We start from the raw sequence: 18,799 nt of genomic DNA, 5'->3' as shown, positions 1-18,799 counted from the left end.
GAGTCGGTGGCATGATTTGAAATTCCTCGCTCCTTTCCTGGCTGTGGTTACATGTAAAAATATTGTGCAACAAAAGTCCCCACCCCGGGTTGCCAGGTCCTAGGGTTGCCAACTAAAAGTAAAAGGTGCTACATGTATATAGACCAATATATCTGTAAAGGGAGGGGTGTGCGCACGCACCTGCTTCTTTACGTACACACGCACACACCCTTGCGTAGAATTACCGATTTCTCGGTGCTGTCGGGTGTCGCTCTACCCTTTCTGCATCTATGGTAAAGCACTTCCTTTGTGGATCCCGGAAAGAGTCGAAGCTTTCCCCGTTTTCGCAAAGCCGATCAACATGGCGGAGTCCCAGCCAGTTTGTAGTTTCCTTTTCAAGAAGCGTCGCCCCGCGACCGGGAGGGGTCAGCGCAAGAGGCCAGGAAGCGACCAGGAGTCCGGTGAGTGAGGGGCTCGGCCAACAGCTAGTCTGCCGCCGCCGCCGCCCCTTGGGGCTTCGGGGTGGGCGAACAGAGGTGGGTAGGGGAGGGAGGCTGAGTAGGGCTGAGTATCTCAAGAGACTGGCTGCAGATGCCAGGCTGTCGCCATAGGAGCGGGCTGGTCCACGATCAGAAGGTGGGGAGTAATTGTGGTAGTGAGCTAAACGGTTGTTACAACCGAACTAGGGACGTTCTGCTGGTTTTTTGTTTTAAAACACTAGGATGATAAGTCCGTCGGTGGACGTCTGGATGGTTTTGAACACACACATATACTCCTCAGGGTGGCAGCTTTTGCTGGGGCATCTGTCACAGAACTTTGATGCAGTATGATGAACACATGAAGCTGTCTTATACTGAATCAAACCTTAGTTGCATCAAGGTCAGTATTATCTACTTAGACTGGCAGTGGGTCTCCAGGGTCTCAGGCAGAGATCTTGCACATCACCTACTGACCGATCCTTTGTGCCTTGACTCCAGAGCTGTAGGTTTATATGAAAATTTCCAGAATAAAGTCTGTGTCTCAGGAGGATGCTCTAAACTGGAAAGTAGAGGAACTTCCAGAATAAAGTCTGTGTCTCAGGATCACTTTGCAAAGAGGATGCTCTAAACTGGAAAGTAGAGGAGAGAAGCACTAGGACATTCTCAGGTGTCTTCACTAAACATGAGTCTTCTTGAGGGGAATGTTCTCTTTTTCTGTGAGAAGTAAAGCATGACTGGATAAAGTGACTCATCTTTTTCATGCAAGAATTAGCTGCGCGGGTGGGTTTTTTAGCCAAATGGAGAGTAACAACATGCCAGTGTGCCATCCCTTTTTGTATGTGCCAGCTTTGACAATGGTTGTCTTCCTCCTACTCAACAGGCAACAGTGGTGATGAAGGCAGCACTGTGGTCAGGAAGGAGAGGCGCAAGGAAATTTCCAATCCGATGATTCAGAAGGTGATGCATACAACACAGACTGGATAGGTGGAATGTCCTGGAGACAGGAGATTTTTAGGTGTTACAAGTCCCTTAATGTTACTGGAGTCTTAGAAGTGTGGGTACAAGCTCTGTATGGAAATGGTAGGATTGCATGGGGGGGGGGCTTACAGCCAGTGTTCCCTCTAAGCTGAGTCAGTGTGAGCTAGCTCACAGTTTTTTAGCCTCTGGCTCACACCTTTTTGTCTCGGCTCAGGAAGGAGGGCTCCAGAGCAAACTAATGGATGCAGCAGCCAAATGGCTCGCTCAGAGCCTTAATGCCAGGAGCTCACAAAGTAGGATTTTTGCTCACAAGACTCCACCGCTTAGAGGGAGCATTGCTCACAGCATATGGTTTTTATTTGCTTGGAATTTCTCCAGCCTTGCCCTAAGGGACTTGATTTTAAACTTAGTATTCACTATTTGTGTAAGGGCTTTAAGTTGCAAAACTACAACACTATCTTGTCCTTTTTCATAGCAACCTTGTTGTTCATGTCATGAGTATTTCTGTTTTTGCACTTACAGAACTGAAGCTGGCTCTGATTTTTATTTATTTATTTATTTAATTCTATTTCTATCCCGCTCTCCCCGCCAAGGCAGGCTTAGGGTGACTTTCATTAAGAGTTAAAATATTAAATATTTTTCATTGATTTTTTAAAGTTTATAATTTTATTTTCCACACAAACATACATAAAATTGGGGTATTCCATTCTACATCACTGTTTTATTTATTATTTATTTATTATTTATATTTCTATCCCGCCCTCCCCGGAGGCTCAGGGCAGCTTACAAAGTATATTGCAAGATAATACAATAAAACAATACAAAACATTAAAAATATTTAAAATACATCACAGTAATGATGATGCTAAACTACCTCATACATTATCTAAATACATTTAATGTTTTCACCTTATATTATTTATGTTTTCACCTTATATTATCTTGTGATCTTTTGCACGTATTAACTTATTATTTACTACTAAATCAGACTTTGTCTAAGCATTTTGTTATATTCTTTAATTAACTATATTTAACGTCTAAAAGTCATATTTTCTTCTGGATTAGACTTTAACTTAATGCTTCATTATACTTTTCAGTCCATTTATGGAATCTTATTCCACTTTGATTCTCACAGTTTCCCTCAACAATTTTTAGTCTTTTTTTGTAGCACTTCATCCTCTTCTTCATTTTCTGGTTTCTCCTCTTAAGTTTTAGAGTCATGCTTCTATGTCTTTTTCCCTTGTAAGTGTAGAAGGTGTCTTCCAGTGTTAGCCATCTGTACTCAATTTATGAGATGATTTGAAATTCCACAAGTTCTTTTTCTTCTCTCTGAAGTGATGTAAGAATCCCTGCCTTGAAGATTTCATTGCTTATGTTTCTTTTATAAGAGCTCAAGTACACATCTTTGAAGCTTTTGTTTCTCTTTGTAGGTGCAAAGTCCATTCTGTAAATCATATCAGTTTGATTATAGGTTTCCTCTATATCTTGTATATACACAGAATTTTGTATAACTTCTTTCCATTGTTTCTGAAGTTCCTTCCTCTTTCTCTAAGGAAACATACGATAATTTAATATCTAAAGGATTCATTATAACTGAGGATGTAATTCCTGGCACCTTTTGAAATGTATCCATGCCATCCATTTTTAAAACAATGTGTTAGGGGGGAAAATCTCTGAAGTTATTTTTTCTGCAAAGCCTTGTAGTCACACCACTTCTAGTGTTTACAAAACAATAGATGTTGTAGTCATATTAAAAACAGAAATGCTTCCAACATAAGCCAAGAGTCTAATCAGTTTTCTAGAATACAATAAAATAGAGTCAAAACAGTGAATTGTTGTGGTTTCTAGAAAGTACACTGTTATTTAAAATACAGTGCAGTACAAACAATACACAGTAAATTTTTGTGGTTTCAACAAAAAAAATAAAATGTTATGGGAATATGGCATATAATAAATTCGAAGTAAGATCCAATTCTTCTTTTTCCTTTTAAGCAGTAAAGTATTTGTAATCCGTTTATAGAAGTATAGTTATAATCCTTATTAGAGTGGAGTTAATTATAATCCTTTACAAGATTATTCATGTATTTCCAAATGCTTTGCTTATAATTTCAAGAGAAAAAAAATTGTTACTGCTTCAATCAAGCCCAAAGTGAAATAAAACCATTTTTTCTCAAATGTTTTATTTCATTAGGTGATATTATAATCTCAGACAATAGCCTTTCCTTTGCTTTTTTGGCCCAGAAACAATTTTAAAAAGAGAAAGTTGCTTTAAGATCTTTTCCTAGCCATTTTTAGGAGGAAGGAGAGGGGAGGGAGAAAGTTCTTCACCCCTCCCTTCCTTTGCCTCTTTAAACTTTAAAAGGGCATATCGATGAGTAGGTGATTCTCTGATGTTAGAGAAAGTATCGATGAGTAGGTGATTCTCTGATGTTGTTGCGTTTAATTGTACTCACGGTGTTGTTCTTCATCGATGGTATGGATGAGGTGTAAAACTTTTTCCCCTTTGCCTGGGTAGTCACAGTTGCGCACCCATGTCTGACAAGGGCGCTCTCAAACGACTCTTGCCGTGGGGCGATCTAGGGCTCCCACCCACTTGCTGCTGCTTGTGGGGGAGTCCAAGTGAAGCCACTTGCAATGAGCTCCTCTTCGTGGAGCTCATTGGAGTTTGGGAACCCCCAAACCCATTTAGAAGAACCAAAAATCCAGCCATCACATGGGAGAGCATCCTGGTGTGACTGTTCTCACCGCACCAAATCTCAGAAGCTCCTTTTTCACTGAATGTTGTATGGCCCTGGGGATGAACATGCAAAGTGGTCTAACATCTCCTTCCCTTAATTTCCCCTGTCTTTCAGACCAAAAGAATTGTAAAGGACAAGACCTCCTATGGATCAAGCAGCAGTGAGGATGAGACCAAATCTGAAGGAGTGGGAGTCACATACAAGTCTACAAGATCTGCGGTATGGGTGCTTTAGAGCAGGGGTGTCAAACCTATGGCGTGTGGGCCGGAATCGGCCTGTCCAGCCCTTTAATCCAGCCTGGGAGTGGGGCTCTCTTCTCTCCCCCCTCCCCTGCCCATCCTTGCTGTTCTGAGCTTGAGCTGCCTTGGAGTATAAAGAGCAGAGGGCAGGGCTGCCAAACTTCCCAGCTACCACTCCTAGCCTCCATAGTCCTCCTCACAGGTAGGAGCTGGGGAGGTTCCTTCTGCTGTGATTGCTGTGCTTCTTTTTTATTTAAAAATTTGCTTTGCAAAATCCCACTATTTCCCCACCTTTCCAATTTAGGCAGGCACGTTTTAAGGGTGCGGGGGGGGGAGGTTTGGGACCAGCCAGGGTTAAAATATAGAGTTTTGGAAAGTCAAGGGACTCCAGTTTTGCAGAGAAATATTGGTTTTAACACACACCCCTTCCTAATGTGGAGCTCCAGTGGAATAATAGCAGATCAAGTGCTGAAGAGGACAGCTGAAATTATTATCTCAAGCCACCCTGCAAAGAAAACCCTGAGACCCTGGAGATCCACTGCCACTCTGAGTAGACCTGGAAGGGAGCGGGGGGAAGCTTGCAATGCTCAGCCATTTCATGTTCTTGCCCTGGGTCCTAGGCTCAGAGCATTTATATTTGTAGTTTATATTTTTAGGGTGGGGGGAAGGTTTGGGACTAACCACAGTTAAAATATAGAGTTCAATAAAGTCAAGGAACTTCAGTTTTGCAGAGAAATATTAGTTTTAACACACACACCTTCCTAATGTGGGGCTGCAATGGAATAGCTGCTATAATATCTTTAATTATGTCTGTCTGTTTCCTTTATAAAGTTTATATCTCTGCTACCTGGCATTACATTTTATGACACACATGGCCCAGCCCGACAAAGTCCAATTATTTCATATCCAGCTGTCATAACAAATGAGTTCAACACCCCTGCTTTAGAGGGAAGCGGTGTCATTTTGGTCGCTTGATATGCTTTGGGCTGGTGATTCCAATGTCAGCATTCTGCTTGCTTAATAATATTTGCCGTCCTTTTCTGACCTATCAGTGCACTTTATGTATTTCAGAAACCAGTGGGTCCAGAGGACATGGGGGCAACAGCCGTTTATGAACTGGACACAGAGAAGGAGAAAGACGCTCAAGCCATCTTTGAACGTAGTCAGCAAATCCAAGAGGTAAGCGCGTCTCTGGAAAAGTAGCAGATACATTTTCTTAATAAATAATGTAGCTGTTCTCATTTCTTCCCTTATGGCAAGTTCTTCACTGCTTTCTTTTTGACCCTCCCATTCATGTTTCTCCTGAATTCTTCAGTTAGGATTCTTTCTTGTTCCACACCCAGCCTTCCCTTGTTCCTTTCACTGACTTCTCTTCCTTTTTGGTGTAGCCAGCTCAGCCTTTCATTTAGTCTTCATGAGGTTCATGGCTGTACTCCGTGCTTGCCTCTCTGGTCTCAGTTTTGTGTGGACCCGGTATCAGTTAAGCTGCATTGCTGACAAATTTGTTCTTTCCGCTCTTACTCTGTTTTAGGAGCTCAGAGGAAAGGAAGACGATAAGATTTACCGTGGAATCAATAATTATCAAAAGTATGTGAAGCCAAAAGATACATCCATGGGAAACGCCTCCTCAGGCATGGTAAGGTAAGGCAGGAAAACCTGGAGGTTCTCTCGGGCGGGGAGTGGGGGGGAAGCAAGGGCAGCTGTTGCTGTTACCAACAGGATGTCACCATCTCTGCGGATGTGTTCATGCCTTGGGAAGGTCAGTCTGCAGAATGCTTTCAGGTGTTTTAGCAGTTCTATATCGAAGTGGACTGTAGGGTTGCTGAAAAGTCCTTCTTTTATTCCACGTCTTGTCAGGTGCTGAGGCATTCTGGGTTTTCTAATATAGGAATGAGCTCCAGGAAGTAGTGGCTGAGTGATCACCTTTTTAATTGTTATTTTGGAAGACTATAATCTAGCATATTTTCATGTCACCCAAGGATGTCAGGGCATGGTTTTCCTCCTCCCCATTTTATCCTCATAACTAGCCTGAGAAGTAGGTTAGACTGAGTGGGGAGTTGAATTCATGTAAATCAATAAAACACTACTCTAGGAAGTGTATTTTGAGTGTCTGGTGTATTTTGGGACTTACTGCCAATAGATACCATGATGGAAAAACAGAGCTTTTGTGATAGTTCTGCATTAAAAAAAAGGAGATGTCTTCCAATCACTTGTGAAGTCACTTCTCTTTCTCTGCTTTGGAGCTGTTGTAACCTTCCTTGTGCCTTACTACCATCTGTCCTTATTCTGCCTCCATACTTGCTGCTCCTTCATCAGGTTTTATCCTCTCCCTTTGCCTAGCACCTCAGAAACTGTTTTCTATTCCTTATTTCAGAAAAGGACCCATAAGAGCTCCGGAACATCTCAGAGCCACTGTGCGGTGGGACTACCAGCCTGACATCTGTAAAGACTACAAGGAAACTGGGTTTTGTGGCTTTGGAGGTGAACATCTTTTTCATCTGCTTTCCTGACCACAGATCGACACCATGCTGCACTCTTAACAGGAGAATGCCTGTGTAGAGAGATGTAGCTCTGTGAATTTGTTAGCAGCAGGAAGGAAACGGTCCAGGGGGGTGAATGCAAACACTCACACTTTTATCTCTTTTGCTTTTCTTATAGACAGCTGTAAATTTCTCCACGACAGGTCAGATTATAAACATGGCTGGCAAATTGAACGGGAGCTGGATGAAGGACGCTACGGTGTTAATGGTATGAGCAATCTCTTTTCTCTTGCTTGTGGCAGTTCTGATGCTACACAAGCATCTTACTCAAACTGAACAAAAGAATAGGAATGTGATACTCTGGTATATCATGTATTGTCAAGTTACAGTGAGTAGGTAGAGGCAGGGCTATTTTTGGGCAGGAACGCACAGGAACGGAGTTCCGGCTGGCTCCTGAGTTGGCCACACCCAGCAGGAACTCATTAGCATAATAGGTCACACCCAATAGCTGAAACTCATTAGGATTGGCTACATTAGGGGTGTGTGGCCTAATGTGCTAATGAGTGGTGTGGTCAGGGTGTGGCCTAATATGCTAATGAGTTTTTGTTGTTGGGTGTGGCCTATTATGCTAATGAGTTCCTGCTGGGCTTTTTCTACAAAAAGAGCCCTGGAGAGGTGACAAAAATATACAATACCAAATATGTAGTAAAGATGAAACCAATAATGTAGTTGTAAAACAGATTAGTTATGGAATTTGAAATCCAAAATGTTGACTATAAATGTACCCCAACAGAAATAAGTACTTTGTATTTTTATAGATAGTGTTTTAAAAATTATAATGAAGGGGCTGTTGGGGAGAAGTGCTTTTTGTTTCACACACCCTGTATTACATAATTATTTTTAATATACATAATTGCGATATGCAACCCCTTTTTTCGTTTCTGTATCCCCTTTACATCTTGACTTTGTTTTCTAAAAAATAAAAATATATCTTAAAAAAAGAAAGTAGGGATGTGCTTATCGGATCTGTACATGGCCTAAAACTTATAGGAACTGTAAATACTGTAGTTGACAGTATTAACTTTAATGATGATGCATTTGGTTGCATTTGCAGCACTGGGCTGCATTGGTAAAGCACTGGGTTAAGGACAAGACAACATCAGTTAAAAGGGCTGTTTTTGAAACTTCAGTATTCAGCATTTTTAAAGTTCAGTGAAGTTTTCAGTTGATTAATTAATTTAGAAAAACAGTAACTTGTTTTTCTGTAATTAATTAAACCTAATATTGTTGTAGTATTGATTTCAGAGATGTCTTGACTTGATAGTGATGGTCATTTATTGTTGGCATAAAACAGTTTTCTCCCCTGTGAGACAAAATTAGGTTAAATCCCATTATGGGTGGCAGCAGTAATTAGAGAACTCTTGTCTTGTTTAGATGATGAAAACTATGAAGTGAGTGATGATGATGAGGAACTGCCATTCAAGTGTTTCATATGTAGAGGCTCCTTCAAGAATCCAGTTGTGACCAAGTAAGATAGCTGGGGACTTCTCCTTTCTTCCAGAATTTGGGGCTTCAAAAACTGAACTATGTGGACTTTGTGTGCATGGAAGTGGTGGTGAAATATATCACTGTGGTACACATTTCAGGCTTACATGATACATATGTTTATGGAGGGGTCACGATACACCATTTCAGGCTTAGCCTGGGCTGGATGTACTCCATGATACATATGTTTATGGAGGGGTCACATCTCAGCTGTGGAGCACATACACTGCATGCAAAAAATTCAGTGTTAAGTCCCTTAAGTCAGGTAGCAGGTTTTGGGAAAGGCCTTTCTGTGGATGAACCCATAAAGAGTCACTGCCAGCCGGTGTGTGTACTTACCTAAGTAGACCCATGATCCAGTTCAGTATAAAGCCTTACATATGTTCTCATGTAGCTGCAGGTTTATGGAGGGGTCACATATCAGCTTTGGAGCACATACACTGCATGCAAAAAATTCAGTGTTAAGTCCCTTAAGTCAGGTAGCAGGTGTTGGGAAAGGCCTTTCTGTGGATGAAGAGTCACTGCCAGCTGGTGTAGACAGTACTTACCTAAGTAGACCCATGATCCAGGTCAGTATAAGGCCTTACATATGTTCTCATGTAGCTGCAGTATTTTACATGTGGAGAAAATCACAGAATTTGGTATTGAGAAATGAGTTCAGCTTCTTGAAAATTGACATCCTGTCCCCCCCATTCCTCCAAACTGGTCAGTAGTGTGATTGCTTGAATGTGTGACAGTTTAAAGCTGCCCTTCGCTCCTCTGCTAGAGATCTAATGAAGCTGCTTGTCCTTCTGCTCTTTTCAGGTGTAAACACTATTTTTGTGAGAGTTGTGCCTTACAACATTATCGCAAGTCCCAGCGATGTTATGTGTGTGACAAGCAAACCAATGGTGTCTTCAATCCAGCCAAAGGTACTGGGGCCTGTAGAGGATTCACTGGGTGCATCCTGTGCTTAACTGGGATGTAGCTTCTCTGTATTATATGAGATTTCTGTTTGGATGGTTAATGAGCTTTCAAAATAAGATGGTTATGTAGGGGGGGAAACTGAGCAGTTGTAGTGGATAGGTTCTACTATTATTGTTTCTAATCTAAACCTTCATAGAAAGTGATATATAGATTTTACTTAATGCCAGTTTAGAAATAATGTATTAGGATAGTAGCAGATGTTGGAAACAAAGGCCAGTTCTCACTGTTCATTCCAAGTTCTAGGTTAGCATTTGACCTAGTGGTGTAATCCTTGGTCCCTTTGGAGCCGACAGAAAATAGATATGACATTTGTAGCATAGGTACTAAGAACAGCCAGAATGAAAATCACAGAAGTAGGGAAGTCTTTCAACCCTCATCTGGCCAAGGACTGATTCTCACAAACATAGAAAATAAACTGTTGAAACTAACACATTTGGGCAGGATGTGAAGAAGTTGTCAAAGAAACAATTCTGTTAAAGTTAATCCAAGGAACTCTCTGTTGAGATACCCATTTTAACAGAGACAGCATGGAATCTTTCTCAGATGGGGCTGTAAAAATATTGGCTTGGATCCAGCTGTAAATCTCTGCTGATGGAAGGGATTTCTGTTTGTGGAGCAGGACTTCCTCACCTCCCCAGCCCATCGCAGTCCAAGATGCCCCTGAAATGCTGCTCCTGAGACACTGGTGCCCCTGGAAACAGCATGAAGGTGAAATTTGTGGTCTGCAATAGGAGAAGGAGAAGCAACAAAATTATACCCTTTCTGTTAACAAAATTGTCTGGATTCAACCCAAGCTGTACTTTGTATTTTCAGGAAGGATTCTTTGTTTGCCTTGTTCTCATATATATTTCACGATAAAAAAGTCAGCGCTTACTGGCTTGCCTCAGGGTTCATTGTCTTCCCAAATCATAGCTGGAAAGGCAGCGTTTTGAGATGGATGGCTTGATTTTGGACAGTCATTAAGCCTTTCTCATGCTAGCTTTTATGAGCTCACAGGCTGGGAGAAGGAAGCACTGTAGATTTTTTTTTTGCCATTGGAAAGGCTGCAACTATTGTTTGAGCATTTAGTCTGCATGAATGTGCAGTTAGCAGAGTGCACCTAACCTGTCTGACAGGAGAGGCCATTGCATTTCTGGACAGAGCTCCATAGAAGAGAAAAATGCATGATTTTTCCCCTAACCAAGGAAGTTCTACAACTGTTCCCAAGCCCAAGTCAGTCTGTAGCTGAAATGCTAGTCAGAAAGATACATTTATTTATTTATTCATTTATTTTATTTTTCATATTTGTATCCCGCCCTCCCCGATGGGCTCAGGGCGGCTAACAAGGGCAAGGTAATTAGTCATGCCATAATTAAAACATAAAATACATAATAAAAACATATACTGAAGACATGTTTGATTTATAACTAGGGGTGTGCCAGCTTGCTCTGCTCACAATATTTAACAGTAGTTTGAATACTGAATGAGCAGCTGTGCCTAGGGTTGCCATCCTCTGTGGGGTCTGAAGCTCTCCTGGAATGACACCTGATCTTCATACTACAGAGATCAGTTCCCCTGGAGAAAATGGCTCCTTTGGAGGGTGGACTTTATGGCAGAGGTCCCTCCTCTCCCCAGACTTTGCCCTACTTCGGATCCACACCCAAATCTCCAGGAATTTCCCAACCCGGAGTTGACAGCTGTAGCTCCGCCTCATGCCAAAAAGAGGTGCAGCCTTACCAGATGAAGCAACCACTTCAGAGATGGTCCTTTCTGGACAAAGTGTAGATAAAAAGAGATTATAACAAATGTCATACCCCACTTTCTCCTCAGGGGTGAACCAAAATAGCTTACATTGTTGTCTCCTCCATGTTACCCTCACAACCTTGTGAGGTAGGTTAGGTTGAGAATGTGTGCCTGGCCCATGGTCAGCCAACAACTTTTCATTGGCAGAGTGGAGATTAAAACCTGGGCCTCCTAGATCCTAGTCAAACTCTACCCACTAAACCACACATAGCTCAGGGAGGCTGTTAAATCCCCTTTGGTTTGTAAATAAGGACATACTTTCTGCCATCCCTGTCTGTGCTGCCTTTCTCCCCAATGGGGGATACAGTGGGACTTACATAACTCTCCAGTCCTCCATTTTATTTACGCATCAACCCTGTGAGGTAGGTCTGGCTGAGAATGTGTGCCTGGCCCAAGGACCCTAGCAACCTTCTGTGGCGGAGTGGGGATTCGAACCTGGATCTCCTTGATCCTAGTCTAACATTCAATCCACTAAACTACACAGGCTATGATAGGTCAGGGAAGCAGTTAAATTCCCTGTGCTTTTTTAGAGGGGGTATTTTCCACCCACCCTGTCTGTGCTCCTGGCACTTTCTTGGCTTCAAGTAAACCTTTGCTTCCATTGCAAGATAACAAATGCATGTTGTAGAGCTAATCTGTGCCAGGATGGTCCAATTCCCTTCATTTTGGGCACTGCAAGTCCCTCTACCATCCTGAGGCATGTGGCCAGTTTTGAGATTCCAAGTTTTCTTTTCTGAGTAGTTAACCCCCGCAACACTCAACCGTTACCTTCAGTGCAAATAACAGGGGGCGAGGGTCTGGCAATGACCTGGCCAGGATGTTCTGATTCCTTTTGTTCTGGGCACAGCAACTCACATCATCATCCAGTTTTGGGGCTCCTAGCTTTAGTTTCGGATGAGTTATGCCTGCCACAGACCATCATAACTTCCAATACAAAAAGTGTGTGTGAGGATTGTGTGGGCCAGGATATTCCGGTTTCTTTCACGTTTGGCCCTGCAACACCCTCGGATCATTCTGAAGCTGGCAGCCAGTTCTGAGACACCTTATTTTCAGAGTCATGCCTGCCATAGACAGGCAGATGGATCCTTTTATTGTTATATATTAATACGTTCCTCAACTAAACAGACACACAGCTTGTGTACAAACGATTGGTTTATGCATGGGTTTAGGCAAGTTGTGTTGAATTCTGGTGAAAGGGCTAATTATTTTTATAAGAACATTGAACTAAGTGACAGGTAAATTCTTTAATTTTTTTTTGCTTCATAAGTTAATGAGGATAGCAGTACATTATCACTCTTGGTGAACAGCTGCAAACACCCCCCCCCCCCCGTCCCCGATGGAAAAGTGGGTGGCAAGGTCAGATGGTTAGTAGGACTACTTTTGGGTGGTACCAGATGCCAGATTTCTTTTTCTACTGCTGTTTTTTTAAAAGGAGAAAATTCTCTCTTGGAATGCAGTCTGCTGTGTTGTAAATTAACCAGTCTAAGCGATGACAGAAACTCCTAGGTAGGATGGAGCAGTATACATTCTGCAATGGCCTTTTCTATGCTGCTGCCCCATCCTTATTGGTCCTTTCAGAAGGGACTTTTCACCTCAAACCAGATTTCATAATTCTTTTTTCCTTCTCTTAAAAGCACCTTGTGCCTCAGAAGGTTTTGCAGGTCTCTGTTCCTCTTAACAGGAAGATCCACCTCCAAAGAAGTTCCCAAGCTCCTATATTTTTTCAGAGTAGGCTGTTTCTCCCTCAAGAAAGTGTGTTGGGAAACTGGAGAATCCTGCTGTGAATTGCACCCCTGTACCACCTTAAATGTGTTTCTGCTCGTCAAGCTGAAAAGGTGTTGTTATGAATAAAGAGAAGCCCGATTAAGGCCTGCAGAGCTGCAAGAGAACCTGCCGTCACATTAGAGGCATACTTAAGAGTTGTGTTCTCTGACATGTAGGATCTCTGATTATTTTGTTTCATCCTCTTGAGAGGGAACTCTGCCCATAAGGACTGTCTGCAAATGAGAGAAGTTCTTGTATGTGGATGTTATGTTGATGTTATGAAGCACGCAGCTTCACCTCTGTTTTGTCTTCTCGCTTTCTAGAGCTAATAGCAAAGCTGGAGAAGCACAGGGTTGAAGAGGGAGCCCGAGAGGCTGAGGAAGAACCAGAATAGCATCCCTCGGCTTTCATCACTGCCTCCGATCCCTTCCTGACAAGCTTGTTTTGTAATTTAAATAAATGTTTATAGAAAAGCAAACTGGCTTCTACTGGTTTGTGCTTCCATATGAAGTGAGGCTCTGCAGGTAAAGACTCACTTCCTCCTCTTCCACACAATGCTCATCTATTTTATAAATTTTATACCCTTGCCTTTCTGCCTTTTGAGGGCTTCCAAGGTGGCTGACAAATTCAAAATGTGTAATAAATTCATATCTTACAAGCTATTAAAACCAGAGCATGCATAAAGGTAAAGGTTCCCTTGCTCGAAAGCCAGTCGAATCCGACTCTAGGGTTGCGGTGCTCATCTCCGTTTCAAAGCCGAAGAGCCAGCGCTGTCCGAAGACGTTTCCGTGGTCATGTGGCCAGCATGACTAAACACCAAGGCGCACGGAATGCTGTTACCTTCCCACCGAAGTGGTCCCTATTTATCTACTTGCAATTTCTTGCTTTCGAACTGCTAGGTTGGCAGGAGCTGGAACTAGAGACAGGAGCTCACCCTGTCTTGCGGCACCCGGGTCTTGAACCGCTGAACTACTGACCTTCCACAGCCTGCAGTTCAGCATCTTAACCACTTGAGCCACCGCAGCATGCATGCAGGCATACAAAAATATAAAAACAAAAATTAAAACATTGAGCAAAAAGGAGGGTTCACTGAAGGAACACCAAACAAAACCAGTATTTTCATCCACTGCTGCCAGACACGTTAGTCTCCGGAGCAAGAGTTCCCAAGCTTTGGTGCCATGATCAAGGAGGCCACCCACCTAATCTCAGAAATCAGGGGCACCCAAAACAGGGCCTCAGAAGATAACTGTAGTGGTTAGGCAAGTTAATAAGGGAGTAGGGGTCCTTAGGGTATAGGTCTCAAATCAACACCAGCATTTTGAACTGTGAACAGATACTACAAGCCATTGCAGATGGGCCAAGACTGGAATAATACAGTCCCTACAATCCACTCCAGACACTGGATACAGCATTCTGCACCACTCGACTTTTGGGGACACTTTCAAGGACAGCCACCTGTAGAGCACACCACAGTAGCCTAATCTAGATGTTGCCAGGATGCACACCACAGTGGCCAGATCTTTTTTGCCTAGGAAAGGCCTCAAGCTGGCTAACCAGTTAAAGCTGGTAAAAGGCACTCCTGGTCACAGTGGCCACCTGCTTACTCAGTAGTAGGGCTGGGTCCAAGAACACCCCCCAGACCATGGACCTGTTCCTTTAAGGCAAGTGCAACCCCATCCAGAATAGGTGACAACTTAGATTCTGACTCAGAGGCAGCAGCTACATGACCTTGGGAAGGAGATGGGCTGCTTGGTGGCCTGTTGGCACTGTTTTACTCAGTACTTTGCAGATAAAAATCTGTGTTTCTGTTCCAACTTGGACTCTACATGTCGTGGTACCATGAAAGTTCTGCTCAGTCCCTTGTTCCATCTTGTCCCCTATGCTGTTTAACATCTATATGAAGATCTCCAGTATGCGGATGACACTCACCTCTATTTCACACTTATGGCTGATCCCAGAGAGGCTAGAAACTCCAAACCGGTGCCTGAGAGGTAGTATTGGGAAGTGCAAACCATATTGAATTCCATGAAGGGAAAAGATTTAAACATAAGCAAATATTTCTTGTTTCCATTATAAAAGGGAATGTTCTAGGAAGCATTCGTGTTTATACATGCAGGAACTGTAAATCTGAATGCTATACACTTTGATGTATGCAGATGTTAAAACTTTGGGCTCAGATACAGATAAAGAAAAGTGGCTCCATTTAATTTTATTTTGAATGCGATTCTTTAAAGGCTGTGTGCCATTTCTCCCCACTAAACACAGCTAGCTAATATACAGTACACGCAGCTTTTTACTGAAAATGTTTTCATATACCATTTTAATGGTAGATCTTTAGCTTTTTATTGAAAATGTTTTCATATACCATTTTAATGATAATACATATGTTGACAAAATTTAAAATCAGTTAATTCCAACCAGCAAGGTACACTATATTATCTGTAAGTAAAATTGGAAATACAGAATTAGCATAAGGAACATTTGAATCATTCCAACAGAGCGTTGCAAGTAGCTCAATACTACATGTTTATTTGGATTAAATCAAAGAATTCACTAGGGTTTACTTCCATGTCATAGGACTGCAGGCTTTACCTCTGGCTATACAACACTAGATTCTTTATTAATAAAATGGAAGCTATTCAGACATGTCGGCCTTCTGGAAAGTTGTATCTGGACCATTGATTTCTCCATTGCATATTGTAAAGGCACAAGAATAAGACTGTGGGGGAAATGGGAGACCTCTACCCAGGTAGCATTTGAAAGGGAGAAAAGCAGTCTTTATTCAGAGATGACTGGCAAGGGGGGGACAGTCCAGGATGGAAGTTAATACCATGCCCTATAATTTCTTGCACTGCACATTTGTAAAAGTGAGTCAAGCAGCCACAACTCTACTTTCTTCCGATAGTTTCTGCCCTCCAATTCTGTTTTGCAAGTAATGAAGAAAGAAATCTTGTAGACATGCACAAATGGGAGTAGAGAAAGTTATTTCTGTGTAATGTAGAGAGGAGGAAAGACAAGTTGGAGAGGCTGAAAGTTGTTGACACTGACATGGTACGGAACCAGTATAAAGGGAACAGTGTTAAGATAACTGCATGAGAAGCGGAGTCAAAACATGTTCTAAACTGGAAAAGGAGAAAGATGCTAGGTCCAGGAGAAGAGACCAACAATAAAAATGAATTAGAGCAGATAGGAAGTTACCAGAAAATGTGCAAGTGTCTGAGCAACAGGTATGGAGAGGACAGAATGAATACTGGAAATAGGTATATTTCTAAAATGGAAGATTTGGTACATAGAAAAGAAAAAAAGTCAGGTTTTACAAATGTATGTAGAGCAGTTCCAGCACAGGGATTTGAACAGTGAATTTGGGATTCTGTGCAAAATCTAACTTTTTTTAATCCCACCCCTCTAAGGTGCTCAGGTTGGCATATAATGCTCTACCCTCCCCATTTTGTCTTCACAACAACCCTGTGAGGTAGGTCTGGCTGAGAGAGAGAGTAAATAACAAGCCCAGGGTCACCCAGTGAGCTTTCTGGTAGAGTGAGGATTTAAGCATCAGTCTCCCTGAGCCAGTTTGGTGTAGTGGTTAAGTGCGCGGACTCTAATCTGGGAGAACTGGGTTTGATTTCCCCACTCCTCCACTTGCACCTGGCTGGATGACCTTGAGCAAGCCGTAGTTCTGGCACAGCTGTTCTTGAAAAAGAGCAGTTTCTGTCAGAGCTCTCTCAGGCCCGCCTGCCTCACAGGGTGTCTGTTGTGGGGAGGGGAAGGGAAAGAAGATTGTAAACCACTCTGAGACTCCTTTGGGTAGTGAGGGGTGGGGTATAAATCCAATCTCTTCTCTTCTTCCTGAAATCCTAGCACATGCTGGCTCTCAGTTCTGTCTCACTGCTTGTAGATTCCTTACTAGAGAAACCACTCAGGGGGCAAGAAGGCATTACATCAGCAGACGCTGGTCCCCAATACTTTTTCTGTTTCCTAATTCAGGATTAGCATATTCAAAGCAGAACTGGCCAGTTCAAGTGGCTTCTTAACCCTTTTCTCCTTCCCCACATTGTTCCTCCCCTGCCTTCTCCCCCCCCTTAAAGAACCTGTCCCCTCCACCCAGATGATCATCAAAATTAAGTCTTGAGCGAGGTAGATCAAGTCTTGAGCGAGGTAGATCAAGATGGGCAGCCATGTTCGTCTGTCTGTAGCAGTAGAAAAGAGCAAGAGTCCAGGAGCACATTAAAGACTAACAAAATATGTGGCAGGGTAGGAGCTTTTGTGAGTCACTGCTCACTTCTTCAGAAGGAGGGCCATCAAGGGGTGGATTTGCAAGGAACAATCCAAGGCAAAGGGATTATGTATCACATCATTGCAAAATGCAAGTTTAGGAACACAAGTTTGCTGAGAGAACATGCACTCCTACCCCAAATATCTCATTCAGGTGATCGTTCTCTTAGTTTCAAAGCAGAAGTACATTACAGCTCCTCAAGTCTCTTTTAAGAAATCATCAGGATTACATTTGGGTATCGTGATTTCAGGCACTTAACTGAATATAACATTCCTCCTTAGCCTTACATTTCGATGATGGCTTCCCCAACCAGAAGAAAGGACGGATTTTTTCATATGTAAAAGAGCATGAATGGAAAGTGTACAGAGCCATTCCTTGAATAGCATCAAAGAACATCACCCTCTTTAATCTGTAGTCCAGAAAAACACCAACTGTTTCAGGAGTATCAGAGTTTAAAGTGAGGCCACCTGCACTTAAACGTGCAGGCTCTGTCCGGTAGTACTTCGGTTCCTTTCTCACAACCCATATACCCTCTTTTGAATTTAGCTTGAGTTCTTCCTTCCTATCCACAGATTCTCTAGCTACCCCCACAGCCCAAGATGCCTCCTCTCCTACCTTCACCTCCCAGTAATGTCTTCCTGAAGCAAATCGCTCACAGCCCAGGACACATAAAGCTTCTTTAAAACGCTGAGGATAATACAACTTTGATTCACCAAGTGCCTGTCTCAGAATTTTCTGATCAGCAGATACATTGAGATTGGAGTGAGCCGTTTCTGGATCAAGGGTGACTTTTACTATGTAAGGGAAAGAATGGAGAGAAGAAGAATATTTCAACAGTTCAACTGAACCCAGGCCCATTACAGCAGACCTTCTAGATGAGAGTGAAGTAGAGCTCACTAGTACAGCTCCATTGGACCAGGCCAAAGGTCCTTTTCCCCCAGGATATTTTTCCAATAGTGGCCACCCAAATACCTCCAGGAAGCCAATATGCAGGGCATAATGGCAACAATCCTCCTCTATTATATGACTCTTAGTAACCGGTAGCTACAAGTACAGTGCCTCTTGACCTGAAGGTTCCATTCAACTATAGCAGTTTATAGCTGTTATCAGGGTTTCAATAATGTGTCTAATTCCTTTTCATGTCCATCATCTATTTAGCTATTATGGACTTTCTTTGATAAAACTTCATGGATTAATTATGTACTGTGAGAACTACTTTCTTTTGAGTATTCTGAGGTTACAGCCTAGTATATTATGTTAAGGGTTAGGGAAAAAGAAATCTGTGCTATCCAAATCATGCATAATTTTGTAAACATGCCCCCACAAGGGTTTATTCACCCACTACTGTTCCTTCAATCAAATGCAAATTACAAGCATGTGCAGCCTTAATTTGCCTCAGGTGCATAGAGGGTTAGGGTTAACTGTTCAGCTTCTGTAACAGTTGTTGTTCAGTCGCACAGTCGAGTCTGACTCTTTGCAACTCCATGGACCACATCACGCCAGGCCCTCCTGTCTTCCATTGTGCTCTGGAGTTTGCTTAATTTCTGTAGTGGTAGCTGTTACTTAACCAGCTTTT

General features: G+C 42.5%; 2 protein-coding genes across 2 annotated transcripts in view; one reads left to right on the top strand and one right to left on the bottom strand.

The window, feature by feature from the left end:
• The first annotated feature begins 275 nt into the window (after positions 1-275).
• On the top strand, positions 276-13,379 carry RNF113A (ring finger protein 113A). The gene is made up of 10 exons (XM_015428004.1): positions 276-440; positions 1,339-1,415; positions 4,289-4,393; positions 5,485-5,592; positions 5,945-6,054; positions 6,788-6,894; positions 7,072-7,161; positions 8,328-8,421; positions 9,243-9,349; positions 13,274-13,379. Exons 1-10 carry the CDS (start codon positions 341-343, stop codon positions 13,342-13,344), a joined length of 969 nt encoding a protein of 322 aa, XP_015283490.1. The 5' UTR covers positions 276-340; the 3' UTR covers positions 13,345-13,379.
• Positions 13,380-17,469: 4,090 nt separating this feature from the next.
• The window catches only part of LOC107124501, a 56,061-nt gene continuing 54,731 nt past the window's right edge, over positions 17,470-18,799 (bottom strand). The window contains exon 20 of the mRNA XM_015427980.1: positions 17,470-18,017. Within this exon, the coding sequence (XP_015283466.1) occupies positions 17,470-18,017 (548 nt within the window). The remainder of the gene's footprint in view (positions 18,018-18,799) is intronic.

Source organism: Gekko japonicus, unplaced genomic scaffold (assembly GCF_001447785.1).
Source record: "Gekko japonicus isolate JY-2015 unplaced genomic scaffold, Gekko_japonicus_V1.1 scaffold1007, whole genome shotgun sequence".
NCBI classification, from domain to species: domain Eukaryota; kingdom Metazoa; phylum Chordata; class Lepidosauria; order Squamata; family Gekkonidae; genus Gekko; species Gekko japonicus.
This window is presented reverse-complemented; position numbering and strand designations above follow the sequence as displayed.

Excerpts from the sequence above, each read along its gene's own strand:
- RNF113A (XM_015428004.1), top strand. The coding sequence starts at position 341 with ATGGCGGAGTCCCAGCCAGTTTGTAGTTTCCTTTTCAAGAAGCGTCGC. Across the intron at positions 8,422-9,242 it reads AAGAATCCAGTTGTGACCAA|GTGTAAACACTATTTTTGTG; the intron begins GTAAGATAGCTG and ends TGCTCTTTTCAG. Across the intron at positions 9,350-13,273 it reads TGTCTTCAATCCAGCCAAAG|AGCTAATAGCAAAGCTGGAG; the intron begins GTACTGGGGCCT and ends CTCGCTTTCTAG.